The 27,739-nt window shown below is 41.1% G+C and overlaps 1 protein-coding gene across 2 annotated transcripts in view; it reads left to right on the forward strand.

Moving 5' to 3' along the window:
• Window positions 1-27,739, forward strand: part of sh3kbp1 (SH3-domain kinase binding protein 1) — a 267,662-nt gene that overhangs the window by 234,140 nt on the left and 5,783 nt on the right. For both annotated transcript variants that reach the window (XM_063051077.1, XM_063051078.1), the window contains exons 14-15: window positions 22,800-22,909; window positions 25,338-25,484. In XM_063051077.1, coding sequence (XP_062907147.1) covers window positions 22,800-22,909; window positions 25,338-25,484 — 257 coding nt within the window. The remainder of the gene's footprint in view (window positions 1-22,799; window positions 22,910-25,337; window positions 25,485-27,739) is intronic.

Raw genomic sequence — 27,739 nt, forward strand, 5'->3', positions numbered from 1 at the left:
TTTTATACCAATACGACACAAAAGCAGTACTACAAGACAACATTTGTATTATATTTAATCAATTTAAGGTACTATTCAATGTAATAAATCATAGAAAGTTAACATCCTCTGGTGTACACTACTCACCAACAGTGGCAGGTGTGTTCACTCCGGGAGATGAGTGGTTGTTGTGGTGTCGGGCAGCTTTACATGGATAAGGTGGATGGTTGTGGTCATCAGGATAATATCAAGCACAGCAAGGGGTTAAGGAAGACTCACAGAACTCTTAGAACTGCTGGCAGCGGAAAGACTACAGCGATTTGCATAAAGAAGTGTGGTTGTTTGCTTGGCAGCACTTTGTTTTAAATTTGCTTGTAGGGAAGAAGAGTTGACGGCAGGGAAGAAGAGTTGACGGCAGGGAACGACTGAAATGCTGACTCCGTTCTAAACTTGGGTCCATGCCCATCGCCATTTGTGCCAAGTGTTCCGACTTCCACCATTTTCTCACCGTTGGTAAACTCCCGGGATTTTCAAAATTGTCTGTTGCTTGCAGCATCTGAGACATAGTTCGCCGTAAAAAAATACGTACGCCTTGAATGTGGATCACACTGTTCAAGTGGTTGAATCAGCGATGTTGTGTTAGGCGGCAGGAAATGCACTGTTATGTTAGGATGAATGCTGTCCAAATGTTTAGGATGGGCTGGCGCATTGTCAAGCAACAAAAGAACTTTAAAGGCAAGACTCTGTTCCCGTCAGTAGCATCCCAGAGCTGTGTTACCTTCAGCTGATGCTGCGCTGTTTATAATTTCCAACTTTTTTTCAAGTGTTAAAGCAGTTCTCTGCCGCTTGGCTGATGGCCCAGGACCTGACATCGGACGCCTAGGAGGCATAATTAAATATTTCAAGTACAAAATCACTTCACAGTAGGTAAAACCAACAAAAGTTTAAGATTGCGCATCCACACCTTGCCAAAACCAATGCAAGAGTGGCGGGAAAGAGATTGTGAGGAGCGTGCACCTGAGTTGTATTGGCGGGAAAGCGGTGCTTCTCATCCCAACATAGAGACTGTGAGGCGTGCGCATGTGACTCGTATTGGCGGGAACGCATAACTCTTGAGTTTTGGATGCATATAACGAGACATTGGTAGAAATAGGTTCCTGACATAACTGTGAATCTGCATAGTCTGAAGACGCATATAACGAGGATAGGGTGTACTCCCTACCAGTTAATTTGTCTACTGATTTTTACAATGTCTCCTGGAAGAACAGAGGTTTCATTTTAGTTTTAAACATGAGGTTTAAAAAGAGCACTGGTGCTTTTGGGACTTTTCAGCAGATTGCAATCATAATGATTTATTAGGCACTCAGCAGAGACCAATAAAAGGAAGTGACGTGAGTGAACAGTATCAGGCTTTGGCTCAACTGGTTTGGGCAAGTACAGGTGGAAGTTCTGAGTAAGTTTCTAGTAAGTTTTTTTTTGTTAGTACATAGCAAGTGTGCTGGCAATGGGTCTGGAGGTAGTGGTATGTTCCTTGTGTGAGCTGTGGGAATTTTGGGAGACCTCCAGTCTCCCTGATAACTACATTGCAATGAAGTGCACCGAGCTGCAGCTCCTTAGAGACCATTTTAAGGAACTGGAACTGCAGCTGGATGACCTTTGGTTCATATGGAAAAATGAGGAAGTGATAGAGACTTGGAGAGCTTAGAAAGTGAGGTCCTGCTTCAGCTGCAAAGGCTGAAAGTTAATAGATCTCCAGTGCCAGACAACATATATCCAAGATAAGTTAAAGAGGTCTGTAATTATATATCATGTATTTTTCAAAAGTCAGTGAAGACTGCTGAAATCCCTAAGGACTGGAAATGGGCTAACGTTGTCCCAGTATATAAGAACCGCACTGACCCTAGTAACGATAGACCAGTAAGCTTAACATGTATTGTAGGTAAAATAATGGAAACATTAATAAAAGAGGAGATGGAAAAGCAACTGATAAGAACAGGCATATTAGCAGAAAGCCATCATGGGTTCAGAAAGGGGAAATCGTGTGTTACTAGTATGCTGGAGTTCTATGAAGAAGCAATTAAAATTTATGATAACAATAGACTAGAACTTTCAGAAGGCTTTTGACAAAGTATCTCACAAGAGGTTAATAATCAAATTACAGGAGGTAAGGTGTGCAAACGTGTGCAGAATTGGCTCAAAAACAGGAAAATAATGAGTTATGGTGAGAGGATCATTTTCATACCTAGAAGATGTTAAAAGCAGGGTCTACAGGGATCAGTTTTGGGGCCACTGCTGTTTTAAATTTACATTAACGATTTGGATAAGCACATAACAAATAAACCAGTAAAGTTTGCAAATAACACAAAATTGTGTGGGGGGGTGCGGGTTGATAACAGCAGAATCAAAACAGATCTAAACAAAATCCAGATGTGGGCAGATAAATAGCAGATGAAACTTAATGTAAGTAAATATAAACTATTACATATAGGAAGTAGAAATATTAGATATAAATATACAATGAGGGGTCTTGAGTTAAAAAATGCACTATATGAGAAGGATTTGGGCATCCTGTTGGAGTTACATCTGGACATTGCACAGAAGCAATTTGGAAAGCTAATAGAATATTGCACTGAGTGGAGTTCAAGTCAAGAGACATTCTCCTGAAGCTGTATAATGTGCTTATGAGTCCTCAACTTGAGTGCTGTGTGCAGTTTTTGGTCCCCATTTTTTATGAGGGATTTGAAGGCACTGGAGAGAGTTTAGAGATGCGTGACCAGATTCATTCCAGGTCTACAGGGTATGAGATGGAAAGAATTAAATCTTTTTAGTCTATGCAGTATAAGTAAGGTGAATGCCAGTTGCTATTTCAAAATTAATCCATCAACAAGGACACAAGGCCATAGGTTGAGATTGGTTAAGGGGAAATTTCAGACTAACATCAGGAAGTATTTCTTTACACAGCGAGTTGTGGACACATGGAGCAAACTACCTAGTTGTGTAGTGAGAGTAGTACCTTAGAGTCTTTCAAATCTAATCTCGATAGTTATTTCAACACACTATGTGAATAGGAATTTGGCAAGCTTTGTTGGGCCAAATGACTTGTTCTTGTCAGAAACTTTCTAATGTTCTAATGATATAGGAGCTACAGGGAGGTAGTCACCCTTAAGTTGTAAGAGGCATGTAGCTGGGTGACTGTCAAGAAGGAAAGGGAATAGGTTGCCTGTGCAGAGTACCCATGGCTGTTCCCGTCAATAATAAGTATACCACTTTGGATACTTAGTTCGGGGTTGGGGTTGATCTACTGGGGGAAGCCACAGCGACCTGGTCTTTGGCACTGATTCTGTCTCTGAGGCACAAGAGGGGAAGAAGAAGTGTGCAGTAGTGATAGGGGATTCCATAATTGGAAGAGCAGTCAGCAGATTCTGTGGACATGAAAGAGATACCCAGATGGTATGTTGTCCCCTTGGTGCCATGGACAGGGATATCTCAGATTGGATCCGCAGCATTCTAAAGGGGGAGGGTGAACAGCTAGAAGCTGTGGTACATATTGGTACCCACAACATAGGTAGGAAAGAGGAGGAAGTCCTGAAGAGAGAATATAGGAAGTTAATTAGAATGCTGAAAAGCAGGACTTCCAGGGTAGCAAATTCTGAATTGCTGCCTGCGCCATGTGCCACTTGCCAGTGAGGGTAAGAAAAGGATGAGCTAGCAGATGAATGTTGAAGATGTGGCTGAAGAATTGGTACGGGGACACGGTTTCTGATTTCTACATCATTAGTATCTCTTCTGGGGAAGGAATGACCTGTACAAAAGAGACGGGTTACACCTGAACCGGGGAAGACCAATATCCTTGTGGTCATGTTTGCTAGAGCTGTTGGGGAGGGTTTAGGCTAATTTGGCAGAGGGGTGGGAAGCAGAATGATGGGGCTAAGGATTGAGCAGTTGGTATACAACTAGGTGCAGTGTGTAGTGAGACTGTGAGGAAGGACAGACAGCTGATAGACATGAATTGCAGTGTAACAAGGGGACAAGATCAAAAAGGGTGATGACTGAAGGTATTATATTTGAATGCAGGCAGTATATAGAATAAAGTAGAAGATCTTGTAGCGCAGTTAGAGACTGGTTGGTATGATGTTGTGGGCAGCTCTGTATTGTGGCTGAAAGAAAATCATAGTTGGCAGTTTTATGTCCAAGGATACACATTGTATCAAATGGTTAGTCAGGTAAGCAATGGTTATGTGGTGGCTCTGTTCGTAAAATTATGAAATCAAATCTTTAGAAAGAGGTGACATACGTTTGGAAAATGTAGAATCCTTGTGGGTAAAGTTGAGAAACATCAACAATAAAAAAAATCCCGACGGGAGTTATTTGCAGGCCTCCATACAATAGCCAGGATGTGGGTTACAAATTGCAACGGGAAATAGAAAAGCCATGTAAAAACGGCAATGTTGTGATAGTCATGTGGGATTTCAATATACAGGTAGATTGGTTGGAGAGCTTTGTGGAATGCCTATGAAATGTCTTTTTTGAGCAGCTTGTTGTTGAGCCCACTAGGGGAATGGCAATAATTGATTGGGTGTTATGTAAAGACCCAGGTTTGATTAGGGAGCTTTGTAAAAGAACCCTTAGGAGACAGGGATCATAGTATGATCAGTTTGAAATGGAGAAGATAAAATTGGTTGTATCAGTATTATAGTGGAGTGAAAGAAATTACAGAGGCATAAGAGAGGAGCTGGCTAAAGTTGATTGGAAGGGGACTCTAGCAGGTATGACAGCAAAACAGCAATGATTGGAATTTCTGGGAGCAGGAAGGATAAAGATGAAGAAGTATTCAAAGGGAGGATGAAGCAACCATGGCTGACAAAGTCAAAGATAGAGAGGGCATATAATAAAGCAAAAATTAGTGGGAAGGTAGAGGACTGTGAAACTTTTAAAAACCAGCAGAATGCAACTAAAGGAGCCATAAAGAAAGAAAAGATGAAATATGAGGGTAAACTAGCCAATAATATAAAAGAGGATACAAGAAGTTTTTCCAGATATATAAAGAGTAAAAGAGATAGGATAGGTGATAATGGACCACTGGAAAATTACACTGGAGAAGTAGTAATGGAAGGCAAAGAAACGCTGGACAAACTTAATAAGTATATTGCATCTGTCTTCACTGTGAAAGACACTAGCGGAATGCCAGAAATACGAGTGTGTCAGGGCAGAAGTGAGAGAAGGTGCTTGCGAAACTGTAAAATTTGAAAGTAGATAAGTCACCTGGACCAGATTGACTTAACCCCAGGGTTTTGATAGAGGTAGCTGAAGAGATTTTGGAGGCTTTAGCAGTGATCTTTCAAGAATCACTAGAATCTGGGATGGTTCCGGAAGACTGGAAAATTGCAAATGTCACTCCATCCTTCAAGAAGGGATAGAGGCAAAAGAAAGGAAATTATAGGCCAGTTAGCCTGACTTCTGTGGTTGGGAAGATGTTGGAATCTACTATTAAAAATTAGATTAAGAACCTACTCTTGTTTCATAGTCAGAAGAAGAAGCAAATGAATATTACACTTGCTCAGTCTGACTTGGATGAAGAATAACAAGAGCATTCTTTGGAGAGGGAGATTAAGGCCAGAACCAGCATGGTTTCCTTAAGGGAAATCTTGCCTGACAAATCTGTTGGAATTCTTTGAGGAAAAAGTAGGCAGGATAGGCAAAGGAGAGTCAGTGGATGTTGTTTATTTGGATTTTCAGTAGGCCTTTGATAAGGTGCCACAAGGTAACAGCCCATGGTATTACAGAAAAGATACTAGTATGGATAGAAGATTGGCTGACTGGCAGGAGGCATAGAGTGGGAATAAAGCTAGCCTTTTCTGGTTGGCTGCCAGTGACTAGTGGTGTGCTGTAGGGGTTGGTGTTGGGACCGCTTCTTTTCATGTTATGACTGTTCAGAGAACATGTTAAAGAACTGGAGGTGCAGCTCACTGACCTTCGGCTCATACAGGAAACTTAGGAGGTGATAGATAGGAGCTACAGAGAGGTAGTCATTCCTAGGTTGCAGGACGCAGGTACCTGGATGATTTGTCAAGAGCGGGAAAGGAAATGGGCAGCCATTGCAGAGTAACCCTGTGGCCGTTCCCCTCAATAAGAAATATATTGCTTTGAATACTACTGGGAGAGGGACCTTCTAGGGGAAGCTGCAGCGATTGGGGCTCTGCCACTGAGTCTGGTGCTGTAGCTCAGAAGGGAAGGAAGGAGAAGAGGACTGTAGTAGTGATAGTGGATTCCATACTTAGAGGAGTAGATGCAAGGTTCTGTGGATGCAATAGAGACACCTGAATCAGGTCCACGGCATTCTAAAGCCAGAAGTCTTGAAACATGTTGGCACCATTGACATAGGTAGGAAAAGCAAGGAGGTCCTGAAGAGAGAATTTGGGGAGCTAGGTAGAAAACTGAAAAGCAAGACCTCCAGGGTAGTGATCTCTGGATTGCTTCCTGTGCTAGGCACCACTGAGGGAAAGAATATAATGATTTGGCAGATGAATGCGTGGCTGAGGATCTGGTGCAGGGGGTAGTGTTTCAGATTTCTGGATTATTGGGACCTTTTCTGGGGCAGGTACGACCTGAACAAAAGGAATGGATTATGACCTGTACAGAGGGATGGGTTACAACTGAACCCAAGGGGGCCAACATCCTTGTGACATGTTTGCTAGAACTGTTGGGGAGGTTTTAAACTGATTTGGCGAGGTGATGGGAAACTGACTGATAGGCCTGAGGATTGGGCAGTTAATATACAAGCAGAGGCAGTGAGACTGTCCAGAAGGACAGGCAGATGATAGGGCAAAATTGTAATCATTGGAATGAGTTGCAGTGTAATAGGGAGACAAATTCTAAAAGAGTGATTATTAGGGGACTGAAAGTGTTATATTTGAATGGACGTGGAATACGAAATAAGGTTGATCCTGTAGTGTTGTTGGAGATCAGTAGCTATGACATTGTGGGCTCCTCGAAGTCGTGGCTGAAAGAAGGTTGTATTTGGGCATTGTATGTCCAAGGGTACACATGGTATCGACTGGACAATCAGGTAGGCAGTAGTTATGGAGTGGCTCTATTGGTAAAATTATGAAATCAAATCTTTAGAAAGAGGTGACATATGCTGGGAAAATGTAGAGTCCTTGTGGGTAAAGTGAAGAAATATCAATGATAAATAGATCCTGTTGGGAGTTATGTACAGGCCTCCAAACAGTAGCCAGGATGTGGGTTACAAATTACAATGGGAAATAGAAAAGTCATATACAATGGGCAGTGTTGCAATTGTTATTTGGGATTTCAATATACAGGTTGGTGCTGATTTTGGAATCCAAGGGAGAGAATTTATAGAATGCCTGCAAAATGGCTTTTTAGAGCAGCTTGTGGTTGAACTCACTAGAGGATCAGCTATTCTGGACTGAGTGTTGTGTAATGAACCAGATTTGATTTGGGGCCATAAGGTAAAGGAACCCTTAGGAAGCAGTGATCGTAATATGATTGAATTCCCTGTAATTTGAGAGGGAGAAGCTAAAGTGAGATGTATCAGTATTGCTGTGGAGTGAAGGGAATTACAGAGGCATGAGAGAAGAGCTGGCCAACGTTGATTGGAAGGGTATAGTAGCTGTCATGGTGGCAGAGCAGAAATGGCTGGCGTTTTTGGGAGGAATGCAGAAGGTACAGGATAGATACATCCCAAAAAAGAAGTAGTGTTCTGAAGGCAGGATGACACAACCATGGCTGAGAAGGGAAGTCAAAGCCAACATAAAAGGACAATGAAAGGCATATAATAAACCAAAAATTTGTGGGAAGTTTGAGGATTGGGAAGCTTTTAATAATCAACTAAAAGCAACTTTAAAAAAAAAGCCATCAGGAGTGAAAAGATGAAATATGAAGCCAGTAATATCAAAGAGGATACCAAAAGTATTTTCAGATATATAAAGAGTAAAAGAAGGGCGGGAGTAAATATCTGACTGCTGGAAAATGCTGCTGGAGAGGTAGTAATGGGGGTTAAGGAAATAGCAGATGAACTGAATAAGTATTTTGCATCATTCTTCACTGTTGAAGACACTAGTGGTATACTAGATGTTTGAGAGTGTCAGAGGGTAGAAATGAGTGCAGTTGCTATTACTAGGTAGATGGTGCTTGGGAAACTGAAAGATTTGAATGTAGATAAGTCACTTGGACCTGATGGTCTACACCCAATGGTTCTGAAAGAGGTGGCTGAAGAGATTCTGGAGGCATAGCAATGATCTTTTGAGAATCAAATTATTCTGGCATGGTTCCAGAGGAATGGAAAATTGCAAATGGCACTCCACTCTTCTAGAAAGGAGAGAGGCAGAAGAAATGAAGTTATAGGCTAGTAGTCTGGCCTCCGTGGTTGAGTAGATGTTGGAGTCAATTTTTAAGGATGTGGTTTCGATGTACTTGGAGGCACATGATAAAATAGGCTGCAGTGAGCATAGTTTCCTTAAGGGAAAATCTTGCCTGACAAATCTGTTGGAATTCTTTGAGAAAATTACAAGCAGAGTAGACAAAGGAGAGTCGGTGGGTTTGGTGTATTTGGATTTTTAAATGGCGTTGGACAAGGTGCCACACATAAGGCCCATGGTATTACAGGAAAGATACTTACATGGATAGAGCATTGGCTGATTAGCAGGAGGCAAAGAGTGGGAATAAAGGGAGTCTTTTCTGATTGGCTGCTAGTGACTAGTTGCATTCCACAGGGCTCTGTGTTGGGACCACTTCTTTTTATGTTATATGTCAGTGATTTGGATGATGGGATTGAGGGCATTGTGGCCGAATTTGCAGATGCTACGAAGCCAGGTGGAGGGCAGCTAGTGTTGAGGAAGCGGGGGGCGGGGACTGTGGGCTGCAGAGGGACTAAGACAGATTAGAAGACTGGGCAAAGAGTGGCAGATGGTATACTTGTGTCGGGAAATGTACGGTCATGCACTTTGGTAGAAGGAACAGAAGTATAGACTATTTTCTAAACAGGATGAAAATTCATAAATCTGAGGTGTAAAAAGACTTGGCAGTCCTCATGTATGATTCTCTAAAGGTTAACTTGCAGGTTGAGTCAGTGGTGAGGAAGGGAAATGCAATGCTAGCATTCATTTTGAGAGGACTGGAATATAAAAACAAGAATGTAATGCTGAGGCTTTGTAAGGCATTGGTGAAGCTGAAGCCTCACTTGGAGTATTGTGAGCAGTTTTGGGCCTGTTATCTAAGAAAGGATATGCTGACATTGAAGTTCAAAGGAGGTTCACAAAAATGATTCCAGGATTGAAAGAATTACCATATGCAAAACATTTGATGGCTCTGGGCCTGTACTTACTGGAATTTAGAAGAATGAAGGGAACTTCATTGAAATCTATTGAATGTTGAAAGGCCTGGAATCAGGGGTTACCAACCTGTGGTTCTCAGACCCCTTGTTAAATGGTATTGGTCTTTGGCATTGAAAAACATTGCAAAGCCCTGGCCTAAATAGAGTGGATGTGAAGATGATGTTTCCTATTGCGGGTGAGTCTAGGAACAGAGGTCAAAGATAGAGGGACATCCATTTAGAACAGAGATGAGGAGAAATTTCTTTAACCAGAGGATGGTGAATCTGTGGAATTCATTGCCACAGACATCTGTGGAGGCCAAGTCATTGAGTTTATTTAAATCGGAGGTTGATAGATTCTTGATGTCAGGGCATGAAAGGTTACAGGTACAAGGCAGGAGAATAGGGTTGAGAGGGAAATAGATCAGCCATGATGAAATAGTGGAGCAGATTTGATGGGCCGAATGACTTAGTTCTGCTCCAGTGTTTATGGTCTTATATCAATTTTTTGGATTGAGGAATTGATGGTTTTGCGGACAATACGAAGGTAGGTGAAGAGGCAGATTGTACTGAAGCATGGTGTCTGCTGAAGGACTTAGACAGATTAGGAGAATGGACAAAGAAGTGGTAGATAGAAGATAGTGTAGGGAAGTGCATGATCTTGCACTTTGGTAAAAGGAATAAAGACGAGGATTATTTTCTAAATGGGGAGAGAATTCAATAATCTGAGGTGCAAAGGGTCTTGGGAGTCTTCGTGCAAGTTAACTAAAGGTTAACGTGTAAGTTGTTGGTAATAAGAAAAGTAAATGCAATATTAGCGTTCATTTTGAGTGGACTAGAATACAAAAGCAAGGATATAATGCTGGAGCTTTATAAGGCATAGGTCAGACCGTACTTGGAGTATTATGAGCAGTTTTGGGCCCCTTATCTCAGAAAAGATATGCTGGCATTGGAGAGCTTCCAGAGGAGGTTCACAAGGTGTGTTTGTTAGCTCTGGGCTTGTGCTCGCTGGAAGTTAAAAGAATGAGGGGGGAATCTCATTGAAACCTATCGAATATTGAAAGGCCTAGAAAGAGTGGATGTGGAAATAATGTTTTTTATAGTGGGGGATTCTAGGACCACAGGGCTCAGCCTCAGAGTAGAGAGACATCCATTTAGAGCAGAGAAGAGAAAAAATTTCCTGCAAATGTTACAGGGAGAAGGGAGTAGAATGGGGTTGAAAGGGGTAATAAATCAGCCATGTTGAAATAACAGAGCGAATTCAATGGGCCAAATGGTGTAATTCTGCTCCTATGTCCTGTTTGGTCTAACAGAGGCATTATAACTGCTCTTGCATCCAGATCAAGGTTAATTTCATCATAGGGATGGACCCCTGAGGAAATAAAGTGGGAGTTTTTTTTATAGTATTTGATTGCTTTAAGAAAATGAAATGGCTGGACTGCGCTTGACGCCATCTACACTTCCTGTTTTTGACAGGATCTCTGCAGCTGTTCCAGCCTTTTGATGCCACAGGGCTCCCAGTGTCCTGCTGGCAGTACTGGTATACAGATCTGTGAGGGGTGGCCCAAGGCAACCAATCCTGACTCCCATGTCCCAAGACCATTCTGGGTTTCTTATCACTCATGCATTTTGAGATCTTTTTCAGTATGTCTAAATCTCATGGCAACTTTATTTAAATATTTAAAAGGCATCAAATTCAATTTAGCATTTTAAAAGTGCATCATAAAACACTTTCCTCATGCAAATTCATTGAAAGCATCATATACCATTTTAATGAATGTTGTTGACCCTATTCAAATAAATAGCACTGCATTATTTCCCCAGCGTTTACCTATTTTTTTTATTTAGCACGGAACAGACCCTTCAGGCCCAATGAGCACATCACCCAGAAACCCACCTAGTTAACACTAGCCCCATCACAGGACAATATTACTATGACCAATTAGCCTACTAACCGGTACATCTTTGGACTGTGGGAGGAAACCGGAGCACCTGGAGGAAACCCACATGGTTCATGGGGGGGTGGGGTGGGGACATATGAACTCCTTATAGATGGTTTCAGAATTGAATTCGGAAATCCAGAGCACCCTGTGGATAACATGGAGCCGATAGGAAGTTTCCCCAAACTATTAGCTTAATGTGATCAGGATCTGCAACTACACTTGATGACAAGTCCAGAGGAAGATTATGAGTGTTGGATGTTCTGTACTTGTGTGTTGTAGTGCCCATATGTGGAGGTCTAACATGTGTAAGTGCATGCATTTCATTTAGGTTTATTTAATATCAGAGGATGTATACAGAATACAATCTGAAATTCGTACTCTTCACAGACATCCATGATACAAGAGACCCCATAAAATGAATGGTAGAACATCGAAGCCCTGAACTCCACACCCTGCTCCCCCCACCATACAAGCAACAGCAAAAGCCCCCAAAGGGATCTTGATCTAGAGTCAATCAAAACTACAGTCCATAACCCAGCACTTCGTTATCTCAGACAGGCTCCCTCTCTTTTGCAAGGGAAAGAGAGGTTGCTTCTGCAACACCGAGAGCAGAGGCCAGCAGCCCACGTGTTATGATCTTCCGCGTTGCCTCTCCAAGGCTCTCTCTCCCCCCACCCCCCGCACCATGTCGGCAGGCTGCAATCTCCATCAAAAGGGAGAGAGAGTAAGAGGGATTGCTGGAGTACAGGGACCTTCTTCTGACAGAAGCCAACGATTAGCAAACACGCCGCCTGCTGTCTCAATCTTTCAGTCTCCCACAACGCTTCAGTCAGCAAAATTGGCGAGGAACTGCGACATCCACGAGTTCACTCCTCGAGGACGCACATCTCCCAGGCCACTCCTGGAGATAGTGAAGCACTATGCTTCAGAGCTGGTCTGAAAACTATCGCTTGTGAAGAACTGTAGTTGAACTGTAGGTCCTGGACTTCCACAGAACCTCAACCACCTTGAAAAGAAAAGAAAGATATAAGAGAAGAAGAAAAGATGTTTCGTTATTAAACTGAAAGAAGTCACCTGGGTCTGCAAAAAACTTTGGCGCTATCTTTCCATGTTCCTCCTCCTCTGTAGTTGGCTAGATATTCTCTGTTGAACATCTAGCTGAAAATCAGCATGAAAATTCAGCCTAAGTGTACTTTTAAGTGGGTGTTTGATTTTCCAATGATATTGTCATTGGCTCTACTAAAACATCTTTCTGCAGTGGAACTTAGCCACTGTTTCTGTTATTCACATAAAACTTGCTTGTTAGGATACTCTGGTGCATCTGGAACTCTTCAGGGTTTGTTCTGTAATATAATCATTCTATGGTGAAATCATTCTATACGTTTTCTTTGGAGAGCCAAAAGAGAGCTTAAGTAGTTACTTGGGTGCAAGCCAATTAGAGCAACACTAAAGACCTTTTAATCACTGAATAAAGCTGAACACTCATTGTGTTTTTTAAACCCAGCATCAGAGATCAATTCTTAAGAAATAACATATCTTCAATAGAGAAATGGATATGCATGACGGCATGTGAACAGTGGGGGAATTTCAGTGTGTTATTGCTATTGCTAAATCTTTTAACTTGATCTCTACATGGAATGGTGTACTTTCTATTTAGTTACTAAACCTGTGCCTGTCAAAATTTCCTTGATGATTTGTTTTGAAGTTTCAGTGGAAAACCTGTTGTTCTTTTTGCATAACATTGTTGGTAAATTACGTATTGGAGTAATAACAGCACAGAGACTGGGCCTTTGGTCCACCAAATCCATGACAATTTCTTTTGCTCAACTTCACAAATCTACATAAGGTCCATATTGTTTTGTGCCTTGCCTATTTACTAACTGTCTAAATGCCTCTTAGATGTACTGATCTTATCTGATTCCACCATCTCCTCTGGCACTCTGTGTTTTAAAAAAAATCTTTCCCCTCAAATCCTCTTTAAAATACCTCTAAACCATGCCCTTGTGTTTTTGGCCCTCCTACCATAAGAAAATTGATTCTGTTTACCCTAGCAATGCTTCTAATACTCGTGAATAACTCTGTTAGGTCACCTCTCAGCTCCCTTCGCTGCAGGGAAAGTAAGCCCAGCCTATGAAATCTTTCCCCAGAACTGAAGTCCTTCAATGCAGGTAGCTTCCTGATGAATCTCTGCATCTTTTAGTGAATTACATTCTTAAAATAAAATCTGGAACCAGAAGAAAGCTCTCCTTCATCTGTTTAAAAGACTTGTAAAATGTAAATATGAAGAATAGAACCTTATAGCACAGATGCATGTAATTTAGGCTTTTGCATCTTCTACCTTTTATAAGGAAGTTACCGTAACATTTACAAAAGCTTCATGAGGTTGTTGCCAAGACTTGAGGACCTGAGTTACAGGGAAAGGTTGAATAAGTTAGGACCTTATTCTTGAAAATGTAGGAGAATGAGGGATGTTCAAAATTATAAGGGGTATAGATAGGGTAAATGTAAGTAGGCTTTTTCCACTGAGGTTGGGTAAGGCTAGAACTAGAGGTCATTGGTAAAGGGTGCAAGGTGTTTAAGGGCAACATGGTGAACTGCTTCACTCAGAGGGTGGTGAGAGAACAAGCCGCAGTGGAAGGGGTGGATGCGGGTTTGATTTCAACGTTTATGAGAAATTTGGATCAGCATATGGATGGCAGGGGTATGGAGGGATATAGTCCAGATGCAGGTCGATGGGACTAGGCAAATTAATAATTTGACATAGACGAGAAGAGAGAATGTCTGGGGATGGGTGTTGTCTTTGATTATGCTGGCTGCTTTACTGTGGCTGTAAGAAGTATAGACAGAATTTATTGAGAGGAGTCTGGTTTCCGTGATGTGCTGCACCTGTGTCCACACTCTCTACAGTTTTTTGCAGGCACATCTAGAGCAGATGCCATCCATCAGGATAGGATGCTTTCTATAGAGCATTGATGAAAATTGGTAAGGGTCAAAAGGGACATGTAAAATTTCGTTAGCCTTCTGAGAAAGTAGAGGCATTGGTGAGCTTTTTTGGCCATGGTGTCAATCTGGCTGGACTAGGGCAGGTTGTTGATGATGTTCAGATTTTGGAACTGAAGCTGTCAACCCTCTCAACCGCAACACTAGTTATGTAGACAAGAGCATGTGCACTTTTTTTTTGCTATCATTGAGGGAAGGACTGTTGCCATGACACCATGTTTCTAAGGTTTCTATCTTCTTCCTGTACTCTGACTCATCGTTATTTGAGAAGCGGCCCACTACAATGGTATCATCCACAAACCTGTAGATGGAGTTACATCAGAATCTGGCCATGCAGTCTTGTGTATACAGGAAGTGGAGTCGGGGCCGAGGATGCAACCTTGTGGAGCATCATTGTTTTGAATAATTGTGGCAGAAGTGTTGCTGCTTATCTTTGCTGATTGTGGTCTGTTAGGTAGTTACAGCATCCGCTGTAGACCTGTTTGTGCGGCAAGTCAAAGGTGTCTGGAAGACTGGAGTTACTGTATGCCATAACTAGCCTCTTAAAACTTCACAATGATGGGCGTCAGAGCCACTGGGCGATAGACATTAAGGCACCTTACCTTGTTTTTCTTAGGTACCAGGATGATAGTAGGCAGCTTCTATCCCACTGTTACAAGACTGTTGAATGGTTGCCTAGTAAGATAAGATGGACTCTTGATCTCACAGTCTACCTCTTTATGATTTTGATTCAGTTTCTTCAAAGATGTATTAATTTGCTTTTAGGATGTTCCTAAATCATCTTTTCAGGTGATGATTTTCAGACTTTGAAGCCTTCACGTTGGAGGGGGGAGGGTTGTAGAATTTGTTAGTTTCTTTATAACCATAATAACAATTACAGCACGGAAACAGGCCGGCCATCTCGGCCCTTCTAGTCCGTGCCGAACTCTTACTCTCACCTAGTCCCACCGACCTGCATTCAGCCTATAACCCTCCATTCCTTTCCTGTCCATATAGCTATAATATGGTTATTTATAGTTTGCCCATTATATTTCCTTGTGATCATCTGCAAAAGAGGAAAATTACTGACTCTCTATTTCAGAACCCCTCATCATTTTGAAAACCTCTATTCTGACTTCTCTACTGTGAAGCGAACAATACCAAATTCTTTGTTTTCCCAAATAACAGAGACACCTCATGCGCTGTGTCAGTTTACATTATTTTGGGTTCAGTGTAGGTTATTTTGTAATGACTCTGGAGCATTGAGTTTCATTATCTGTAACACATTGGTATCTGCTTGGTCCTTACATTCTCCCCATTGAATATACCGTGAACATTTACTGAGGTTAAACAAAACAAGGATCAAATAATGCTTTCCCTAAACCCCGTGCACTATATTGAGACTACACTATATAAAATATATGATACTTTGCAAAAACAAAATGAGAGCTCTCTATAATATTTGACTGACGAATTTGCCCTATGAGAAGGGGGATGCTTATTTGCTGTTAATTAATGCCTTAATTAACTTGAGTCATATAACCTCCTTCCCCAGTTGTATTTAAAGAAGCCATAACGCAGATGTCAATACATATTTAAGGGATGTCAATACATATTTAATGCATGAAACACAGTATATTCTTAAAACGTGACTATTATAGAGCATTTATCAGGGACAGAAGTGAATTGATTTGGGAAAGCCAGCAAGGATTTCGTAAAAGCAAATCATGTTCAGCTATCTTGCTGGAATGTTTTGATGAAATAATAGTAAGGATCAATTAAGGAAATATGGTTGATGTGTTACATATGTGGCCTTTGAAAAGGCAACTCACTGTGTAATGTGATACAATAGACTTATCAACTCTATTGAAAGCCATGGAATTAAAAGCACAGCTGCAGCATAGAACAAAAATTAACTAAATAACAGTAAAAGCTTTATTTCAGTTGACACTTCAGGGGGTGGTACTGAGACCTCTGCTTTTCTTTATATTTATCATTTGAATTTGGGTATACAGGGCACATTTTCCACATCATCAGATGACATTAAACTGGGCAGCGTTAGTGTAAAGTTTTACGTCAATGACCTGGGTTCAATTTCTACCACTACCTGTAAGGAGTTTGTACATTCTCCCCTTGACAGCATGGGTTTTCTCCCACATCCCAAATATATACGGTTAGGGTTAGCAGGTTAATTAGTCACGTGGATGTATTGGGCAGTGTGGGCAGCCTGGTACCATGCTGTACCTCTAAATAAATAAAATTAAAAGCATAATTTGCAGATAAAACATAATATTAAGTAATGTGAAATGTTATATTGCTGTAAAAAGAATGGGGAGAGTTGATATAAACCAGGGGTTAAGGATGTGAATTGTGTCATCTGTGTATGATTTATTAAAATTGACAAGAGAAGTGTTGGAGATGACTTATCTGGGGTCCTGAGTTTATTAATAAGATTACATTTCAGTCAAGCTGAATCCAGTAAGTACTAGTTCAGCATCATCTGGAGTAGTGTCCAGTCCTGGAATAAATAGATTCAAGAGCAGTTTACTGAAGAGAATTTTAGGGGAAAAAGTAACGTGGAAAAACTGGATTGCTCTTACAGAGAGCTGGAATGGACTCAAAACAGAATGGCACCCTACTCTGATATCAACAAACACAAGAAAATCTGCTGGAGCCCTGATGAAGGGTTTTGTCAGAAACATTGACTGTTTATTCATTTTCATAGATGCTGCCTGCCCTGTTGAGTACCTCCAGCATTTTGTATGTGTTTCAATGCTAAGTATACTCAGCAGGTCAAGTACCTTCTGTGAAGAGGGTAACCAGCAATGTTGTGAAAGATTAACTCTGTATTTCAAGTGTTCCCATCATTTTCTAAACACAAAATAATCTGCAGATGCTGTTGTCAAAGGAACACTCACAATGCGCTGGAGGAACTCAGCAGGTCAGTCAGCATCAGTTGAAAAGATTAGTCGACATTTTGGGCCGAAACCCTTCGTCAGGACTGAAGGAAGAACTTTGGGGAAGGTTTTGAAGAATGCTGGTAGTTGGAAAAAAGCAGTAATTCGAAAGACAAAAGGGTGGGGGATGGGAAGCAGGGAGGTGATTGGAAGGAGAACAATGCGCAGTAGTAGAAGGAGATGGAACTATGGGGGAGGTGATGTGAAATAGGGATAGAGGAAGGGAGGGGGAGGGAATTACTGGAAGTTGGAGAATTCTATGTTCATACCAAAGGGCTGGAGACTACCTAGACAGTATATGAGGTGTTGCTCCTCCAACCTGAGTTTAGCCTCATCATGGCAGTAGAGGAGGCCATGTATAGACCGTGTAAGCGGAACAAGTGCTACACATGCCCTTACACTTCCTCCCTTACCACCATTCAGGGCCCCAAACAGTCCTTCCAGGTGAGGCATCACTTCACCTGTGAGTCGACTGGGGTGATATACTGCGTCCGGTGCTCCCGATGTGGCCTTTTATATATTGGTGAGACCCGACGCAGACTGGGAGACCGCTTTGCTGAACATCTACGCTCTGTCCGCCAGAGAAAGCAGGATCTCCCAGTGGCCACACATTTTAATTCCACATCCCATTCCCATTCTGACATGTCTATCCACGGCCTCCTTTACTGTAAAGATGAAGCCACACTCAGGTTGGAGGAACAACACCTTATATTCCGTCTGGGTAGCCTCCAACCTGATGGCATGAACATTGACTTCTCTAACTTCCACTAGGCCCCACCTCCCCCTCGTACCCCATCTGTTACTCATTTTTATGCACACATTCTTTCTCTCACTCTCCTTTTTCTCCCTCTGTCCCTCTGAATATACCTCTTGCCCATCCTCTGGGTCACCCCCCCCCCGTCTTTCTTCCCGGACCTCCCGTCCCATGATCCTCTCGTATCCCCTTTTGCCTATCACCTGTCCAGCTCTCGGCTCTATCCCTCCCCCTCCTGTCTTCTCCTATCATTTTGCATCTCCCCCTCCCCCTCCAGCTTTCATATCCCTTACTCACTCTTCCTTCAGTTAGTCCTGACGAAGGGTCTCGGCCTGAAACGTCGACTGCGCCTCTTCCTATAGATGCTGCTTGGCCTGCTGCGTTCACCAGCAACTTTGATGTGTGTTGCATGTATGGACATATCTGAATGGGAATGGGAAGCAGAGTTGAAGTGGGTGGCTACCGGGAGATCCTGTCTGTTGTGGCAGACGGAGTGGAGGTGCTCGACAAAGCGGTCCCCCAATCTGCGTCGGGTTTCACCGATGTAGAGGAGGCCGCACCGGGAGCACCGGATGCAATAGATGACCCCAACAGGTTCTCAAGTGAAGTGTTGCCTCACCTGGAAGGACTGTTTGGGGCCCTGAATGGTGGCTAGAGAGGAGGTGTAGGGACAGGTGTAGCACTTACGCTTACGGGGATAAGTGCCGGGTGGGAGATCCGTGGGGATGGATGTGCGGATAAGTGAGTCGTGAAGGGACGATCCCTGCAGAAAGCGGAGAGGGGTGGAGAGGGAAAAATGTGCTCAGTGGTGGGGTCCTGTTGAAGGTGGCAGAAGTTGTGGAGGATAATGTGCTGGATCCAGAGGCTGGTGGGGTGGTAGGTGAGGACAAGGGGAACTCTATCCCTGTTGTGGTGGCGGGAAGATGGGGTGAGGGCCGAAGTGTGGGAAATGGAGGAGATGCGGGTGAGGGCATCATTGATCACCGTAGAAGGGAAACCACGATCCTTAAAGAAAGAGGACATCTGAGATGTCCTGGAATGGAAAGCCTCATCCTTGGAGCAGATGCGGCGGAGACGGAGGAACTGGGAATAGGGAATGGCATTTTTGCATGTGGCAAGGTGGGAAGAGGTATCGTTGAGGTAGTTATGAGAGTCAGTGGGCTTGTAGAAGATTTCAGTGGACAGTCTGTCTCCAGAGATGGAGACCAAGACATCGAGAAAGGGGAGAGAAGTGTCAGAGATAGACCAAGTGAATTTGAGGGCTGGGTGGAAGTTAGAAGTAAAGTCAATGAAATTGACGAGCTCAGCATGGGTGCAGGAAGCAGCACCAATGTAGTGGTCAATGTAGCGAAGGAAAAGTTGGGGAGCAGTACCAGAATAGGTTTGGAGCACAGACTGTTCCACATATCCAACGAAGAGGCAGGCGTAGCTGGGTCCCATGCGAGTCGACTAATCTTTTCAACTGAGGCTGACTGATCTGCTGAGTTCCTCCAGCGCATTGTAAGTGTTCCCATCATTTTCTGTTTTTCCTTTAAAAGTCCAGCATCTGTTGCTTTTTACTCTTCATCTAAACCGTCAACCATGCTTAATACATCATTCCACAGAAGGGCAACTTGGGTGTGGTTGTATGTGTTGGGTGACAATTGACTATCAGACATTTGCAGAATGTACAAACAAAAACATTTACTTTCCCTGACTAATAAGGCTCACCTCTGGCCACTAACACCACCACTGCCTTACTGTTTCCTATTGGTCACCTTATATACTGCCTAGCATCACTTTGAAGACATACAATAAGTTTACATATATAAGATATCTCGTGTATTTATATCTATTGTGTTATTTTTGTGGTCTTTATCTTTTGTGTATTTTTTGTGCAGCATCAGATCCGAAGTAACAGTCATTTCATTCTCCTGCACACTTGTGTACAGGAAATGACATTAAACAATTCTAAATTACACTTGCAAGAAAAAGTTTGCAAACCCTTTGCAATTACCTGATTTTCTGCATTAATTACTCATAAAACGTGGCTGGATCTTCTTCTAAATCATAACAATAGACAAACACAATCTGCCTAAACTAATAACACACAAACAATTGTACTTTACAGTCTCTATTGAACACATTGTTTAATTATTCACAGTCCAGGCTGGTAAAAGTATGTAAACCCTTGTATTTAATAATTGGTAGAACCTCACTTAGCAACAACCACCTCCACCAAACGTTGCCTGTAGCTGCTGATCAGACTTGCACAATGGTAAGGAGGAATTTTAGACCATTCATCCATACAAAACTGTTTCAGTTCATCAGTATTTCTGGGGTACCTTGCGTGAACAGCCCTCTTCAGTTCATGCCATAAAATCTCGATTGGCTTAAGGTCTGGACTTTGACTTGGCCATTCCACACATGAATTTTCTTCTTTTTAAAGCATTCTATTGTTGATTTACTGTTGTGTTTCAAATCATTGTCTTGTTGCATCATCCAACTTCTACTAAGCTTCAGGTGATGGACCGCTACCCTGACATTCTCCTTTCCTTTCTTTTTAAATCTTTTTATTAAATAAGTATACAAAAAGGTAAGCCATATAGACACTAATACATTGTTAGAATATAATAAAATTACAGAAGATATTAAGACAAAAAAAATACTACAATGTAATTTAAACATAACGTACCAAGGTAACATAATAGTATACTAATTTTATATATATATCAATAGAGAAAAAGAAAAAAAACCCCCAAAAAAACCCACCGTGCAACTAACTAAAAGCAAAGCAAAGCAATGGGCTAACGTGAAACCAAACAGAGTTAAACTTAAAATCACGTCCTCAATCCCGACCTCCATTAAAAACAGTAAAAAAAACAAGAAGGGTATTTATTACATTAAATGAAAATATTGAATAAAAGATCTCCAAGTCTGTTCAAATTTAAATGAGGAGTCATAAAGATTGCTTCTAATTTTCTCCAGATTCAAGCATAATATCGTCTGAGAAAACCAAAAAAAGGTAGTTGGAGCATTAAGCTCTTTCCAATGTTGTAAGATACATCTTTTCGCCATTAAAGTAAGAAATGTAATCATTCTATGGGCTGAAGGGGAGAGATTACTGGAAATTTTAGGTAGTCCAAAGATAGCAGTAATAGGGTGAGGAGAGATATCTATATTCAATACCTTGGAGATAATATTAAAAATGTCTCTCCAAAAAGTTTCCAAAGTAGGGCAAGACCAAAACATATGAGTTAAAGAGGCTATCTGCCCCGGACATCTATCACAAAAAGGATTAATATGAGAATAAAAGCACGCTAACTTATCTTTGGACATATGTGCTCTATGAACAACTTTAAATTGAATTAGGGAATGTTTAGCACAGATAGAGGAAGTATTGACTAATTGTAAAATCTGCCCCCAGTCATCCACGGAAATGGTAAACCCCAATTCCTGTTCCCAATCTACCCTAATCTTATCAAATGGAGCTTTCCTAAGTTTCATAATAATATTATAAATCATAGCCAGTGCACCTTTCTGACATGGATTAAGGACATTCTCCTGTAAAGTATCTTGATACAACTTTGAGTTCATTGTTCCCTCAACAATTGCAAGCTGTCCAGGCATAAGGCAACAAAGCAGCCCCAAACCATGATGCTCATTCCACCATGCTTCACAGGTGGGATGAGGCTTTGTTTTTGGTGCTGGTGGGCAGTGCCCTTTTCCCTCCAAACATAGTGGTGTGTGTTTCTGCCAAAAAGTTCAATTTTTATCTCATCTGTCCACAGAACATTGTCACAGAAGCATTGTGGAATATCCGGCTGGTCTTTTGCAAACTTGAGACATACAGCAATATTTTTATTTGGAGAACAGTGGTTTCCTCTGTGGTGTTCTTCCATGAACACCATTCTTGTTCAGTGTTTTTCTTGTAGTGGACACATGAACAGAGACTTTAACAAGTTCTAGAGATTCCTGCAGGTCTTTTGCTGTTACCTTTGGGTTCTTTCATCTCCTTCAGCATTGCATGCTGTACTCTTGGTGTGATCTCTGCAAGATGCCCACTCCGAGGGAGAATAGCAACAGTACTGAATTTCCTCCATTTGTCGACAATTTCTCTTACTTGGACTGATGAACACTCAGGTCTTTAGAAATGCTTTTGTAGCTTTTTCCAGCTTCTTCTAAGGTCCTCTGAAAGTTGTTTGGATTGAGGCATGGTGCATTATAGACAGATCTTTCTTGAGAAGAGCAGGCTCTGTCAGTAACCTGACTTTCTGAGTCTCTTATAGGGCAGGGCACTTCCACAACTCACACCTCCAATCTCATCTCTTTGATTACAACACCTGAGTCCAGATAGCTTTTGTAGAAGGCATCAGAGGTTCACATGCTGTTTTCAACTTAGAATGTGATTGGTTAAATGCTGTACTCAGTATTGATTGTTGTGTGTTATTAGTTTAGGTACATTATGTATATTTATTGCAGAAAACTAGATAATTGCAAAGGATTCACAAACTTTTTCTTGTAACTGTACATCTACAAATTCTTTAGCTGCTCGATTTGGATACAATAGTTTAATGTGGAAATTTACATTCTGAACAAAGATGGTTTGTTGCTACCTGATTTGGCCGATCAGTATATTGACCCTTTTTGGTCTGGTGTTTATTCCTGTGGGAGAATGCATTAAGTTTCTGGAGAGGGAGTTGATAGGTAACAATACTGGCTTTTTATTTCATCACGTTATTACTTACAAAAGTAAAACAAAATTAAATGTGATGAATTCTTTGAGCTATACAGCTATATGGTTGTTGAACATTATACAAATTGTTTGAAACATTCATTTCTAACATATTGCATTGCTTTCTTTTGCCTTGTAGATGTAACAAGTTTTGACAGTGTAGTCGCTTCCACTGAAAAACTCAACCATCCCACGACGTCCAGACCGAAAGCCAGTGGACGGCGCCCACCATCACAAGTCTTTACATCTGTATGTTTAAGCTTATACCTGGTTGTATAGAACTTTTCAGTTCAGGTAGTAGGCACTAAGCTACCACACTTATGCAGGCTGCATTCTATGGAATGGTGTCTCACCTTGGTTCATCTCTCCTTTTCTCCAAATAAGTAGTAAAATTCCAATAATCTATTTTCAAACCATTCAGAAATCCTAATTAATCAGCATTTATCTCACCAGACAATGTTTACAAATTTTATTCATCCTGGCCTCTATTTCCAAGTACTTGGGAAGGCCCTTGTCCTCTACTCTCTGGAAACTTACTGAGTTTACTGAAATGTTGAATTAAAAAACATCCAATAGTCTGCAAAATCTGCTGGTCTGGCATCAGCAAAGGCCCATGCCAATCTAACAGTTCTGTTGTCTGTGGAGCATAACGCAAGCTGCTGAAGGAACTCAGCATTTGTAGAAGGAAATGCTCAAGACTCTTCACCTGGACTGAATGGTGCTATATGGCTTACCATAAATGCATCAGTGCCAATTGCCTCAACCACTATCTCATAGCAAGTTCCAGTTTCTCAACTCTGAATAATGAATTCCCCATTTATTAGTGATCATTTGGTATTTAGATTTTTATCTACCCTCAAATCAAATGTTTTTAACTCTGTTGACTGTTTTATCATTATTTTTAGTGAGGACACTTATCTTAGTCTCTCTTCTAAAGAACCCAGATCATTCAAGTGAGATAAACATTTGCATCATTTGATGGACCCGGAGAGGCCACTGTGACTTTTTCTGATGATTGTATTTTCTGATGTTATCCTGGTTTTCTGTGTATTATATAACAATATTTCAGCTTCTTTATTGTTGTATCTCTTTGGATTTCTTCCTACATTCTCACTTAGGTTCTGAAAAGCTCTTTATTCTCTGTAATATCTCAATTATCTGGTGACCAAACTGTTTTTTGCTAATCTATGCTTTTTGTTTCTTAAAGATCAGAGTACACCTAAAGTCAGAGTTACTGCTCTATAATAAATAACAGCAGTTAAATGTGAATGAGGTTTGAGGGTGTACCAATAGTGGAAAGAGAGAATCTATGGGTTTTCCATTAAATGAGAAGGGGAAATCTGGGATTTTGTTCAATTTCCATAATTCCCCATTTTATGGATGGTTTTCAACCAAAATATTAATTTATCTCTCTGCATCACTGGCTGGAACTCCTGCGCCTTTTTTGAGTTATTATTGCAAGTTAGCTGGAACTTGCACAGAAACCAAACCATTAGGCACACCTGTGGCTGGTTGATTGATCTCACATGAGATTGGAAATACAATTCCTACTGCAAAGATTGAAGACAGCAAACATATGATATCAGAAATGGACTCTACCAGAGACGCTCAGGCATGGAACACCCATGGAAATTTATTGTTTATTTATTGAAATACAGCACGAACTAGGACATTCCAACCCTTCAAGCCACACTGCCCACCAACCCCTGATTTACCCCAGCCTAATCACTGGATATTTTACAATGACCAGTTAACCTAACCGGTATGTCTGGACTGTGGGAGGAAGCGGGAGCTCCCACAGAAAACCCATAATATTCCATGGGGAGGACATATGGACTCCTTACAGATGATGTCGGAGTTGAACTCCGAACCCCAACGCTCTGAGCTGTGATAGTGTCGAGGTAACTGATGTGCTACCCTGGATCCTTGCCAGTTCCTAATCTGGTAATAAAAGGCTGGTATCAGTAAACATGACCATGAAATGTTGGAATGCAGTGCTTAAAAATCAGCTTCAGTCATTAATGTCCTTTAAAGGAAACCTGTAGGCCAAATCAAGACTAGTCTGTATCCGACTGCAATCCCACACTTGTAAATGCCCTGAGAAGTTACAATCTAAAAACTGTTCTGCAGTTGACTACTTTCTCATGGTAACGAGGCATGGGTATTAAATGCTGACCTTGATAATGCTATATAAACAAGTGTGAAGTAAAACATTGAGATTTTGCACCTAATCTTGCAATTATGAATTGCAATGTTGTATTTTCACACCCTCTATCGAGCTGAATATAGACTTCAAAAATATGAACAAAAGCCATGTTTTGTTTCCATTACACATGAGCTAACAAATCACGCCTTCCAATTTGACAGATTGTTGTTGCTGCATTTCACAGCAACAAATCTACAGAAGCAGATTTTCATTTGAACTTGCACTTTCAATCCATAATATGAAAGGAGCTACTTGAAAGATAAATTTCAGAAAGGTAGTTTATCTTAAGAGAGAAATTGCAGGGAAAAAGAGTATTTGCAAAAGATTATTAAGTTAATACAGAGGTCACACACCTGAAAATATTCAATAGTCAGGCTTCATGTTCTGATTAGATTTGTTTTGAATTATGATCAATTCTGATTTCTCTGAGCAACTATTGCTTAATTTTTTTTATTCTTCTTTCCCTTACAGCCATCACTTTCTAGCCCTGATTACTTGGACTCACCAGTTTCACAAGAGGATGAAAGAGAAGAGCAAGAGAGAACAGAATTTGATTCCAACGCGGCAAAAGTAAAAGATGTCATAAAGAAAGCTCCCAGACCCATCCCTTTGTTACCAGTGAGTTAACTAGAGCTGTTTTTTCAGTTGTACAAATAGGTAATGTTAAAATGTGGACTAAAAGAACTTTTCCAAAGAAATCATCTTATTATATCACTGCTAATGTGAACTGAGAGAGAGAAGCTGGAGAACTGGAGAGAACAGTGTAAATAGTGCAGAGAACACAGTAACTGTAAACTGGGAGTGAGGAGCTAAGAATGCACTGTGAACAGTATAAAGTACAGACCAACACAAGGCCACCTCATAGATTCCATGAGAACTGCAAGAATTCATAAATCTGTAAAAGCTTTTAAGTGAAAAATGAGCGATTAGCTGGGGAAGAGGAGCAAAGGCTGTCCTAGCTGCTATATCGTGCTGTTTTAGATTGTGGCAACGTACACAAAATTCTAGAAGAACTCAGCAGGCCAGGCAGCATCTATGGAAAAGAGTACAGTCAACATTTCCGGTTAAGAACCTTCTGAAGGGTTTCAGTTCGAAACGTCGACTGTACTCTTTTCCATTGATGCTGCCTGGCCTCCTGAGTTCCTCCAGCATTTTGTGTGTGTTGCTTGGATTTCCAGCAACTGCAGATTTTCTCATTTGTGAAAGTTGTGGCAAATCTGTTATATGATCATGGAACACAATCTGATATTACAATGTAATTGTCCTCATACTCGAGAACTTATTTTACCCTAATGCTGCACCTTACCTCCAACACTTTCAGGAGTGGAGCTCAGCATCAGAATTAATAGGAAACTGTTTACTTTACCTTATATTCTTGTTATTACCATTGGGGAACAGATGTAGGAGCCTGAAGATCCACTCTCCAATGATTCCCTCTGCCATCAGGTTTCTGAATGGTCCATGAGCACAACTTTTTTGCATTATTTATATTTGTAATTTATATAATTTTGCTGCAAAACAACAAATTCCACTTCATTTAAGTCAGTGGTAATAAACCTGATTGAGTCTGCAGTGACTGCATTTCAGAAGCAAGGCCGTTAGTTGCCAAGTTGCATAATGCAGATGTTGTTTGTGTGTCTGAGCTCCGAGAAGCTTCTTGCCATTATTATTTCACAAGTATATAAAAGAAAAGGCTTTATTATCAGCATCAGCAAGAGTTAACATCCTCTAACAACCTTACCCCCCAACTATTCGGCATGCCCCCGACCATAAATGTTCATGATGAGATCCTGGAAAATGCACTTCTCAGACACCAATAAAAAAATGCCATCACCTTAAATGCAGCAAAACGGCCTTTGGTTGGTTTGGGGGGTGGGGGCAGGTGGTGGAGTCTGTTTGAAGATGAAGAATGAAGACCTCAGAATTGGCACAATATTCCTGGTTGCTCGTAGTGGAGGAAGAACATCCGTAATATCATCTTGTACATTGTGGTTGTTTACACGATGTTCAACTTCGCAGTTTTTACTTTTATCTGTTTACATAATGGAAGGCATTTTTAAAATGCCGGATTTGATTAACCTGTTGGAGGTTGCACCAAAACAATGGATGTATGATCTTTAATTTTCACTCTGTCCTGGATTATTCATCATTGAAATCTAATTTGTGTGATGGCCACTTAGGGAAGTATACTCTTGATTGGCACAGCAAATCAGGTGGTACTAGAGCAAGGTAGCACAAGATCAAAGAAAACTAGAAAGAATGATAACTTAAAAAGAGAATTTTGCAACTCTGATCAGGATATTTTGAATGCAGTGACAAGATAAGAAATGAGTTTAGAGATTGAAGCTGTAATCTCTGCAAATAAGAGTAAACTCACGTTAATTGAAGAGGAAAAGGGCATTAGCGAAAGGATGAATGCTAGAATATGCAGATTGGACAATTTTTTTTTAAATAAGATGTAATAATAGTACAAGGTTTTGATTGGATTTCTTAAGTATATAAATAAATAATGCAAAGATTATGACAGACCAGATTGCAATCTGTTTGACTTCAGTAAAGGGAAAGGTACTGTTGAAGACACAGATTGTCTGCAGAAGGACCTAGACTGAGGAAAGAGGCAATGAAATGGCAGATGGCATAGTGTAGGGAAGTGCATGGTCATGCACTTTGGCAGAAAGAATAAAGGCATGGACTGTTTTCTAAATGGGGAGAACATTCAATAATCAGAAGTGCAAGGGGACTTGAGAGTCCTTGTGCGAGTTGGGTCAGTAAGAAGGCTAAAGCAATGTTAGCATTCATTTCATGAGTTCTAGATTACAAAAGCAAGTATGGAAATCAAGAATCCAATTGCACAAGAAAGCATCGAGGCCAAG

The sequence above is a fragment of the Mobula hypostoma genome, chromosome 6 (assembly GCF_963921235.1).
Source record: "Mobula hypostoma chromosome 6, sMobHyp1.1, whole genome shotgun sequence".
NCBI lineage: Eukaryota > Metazoa > Chordata > Chondrichthyes > Myliobatiformes > Myliobatidae > Mobula > Mobula hypostoma.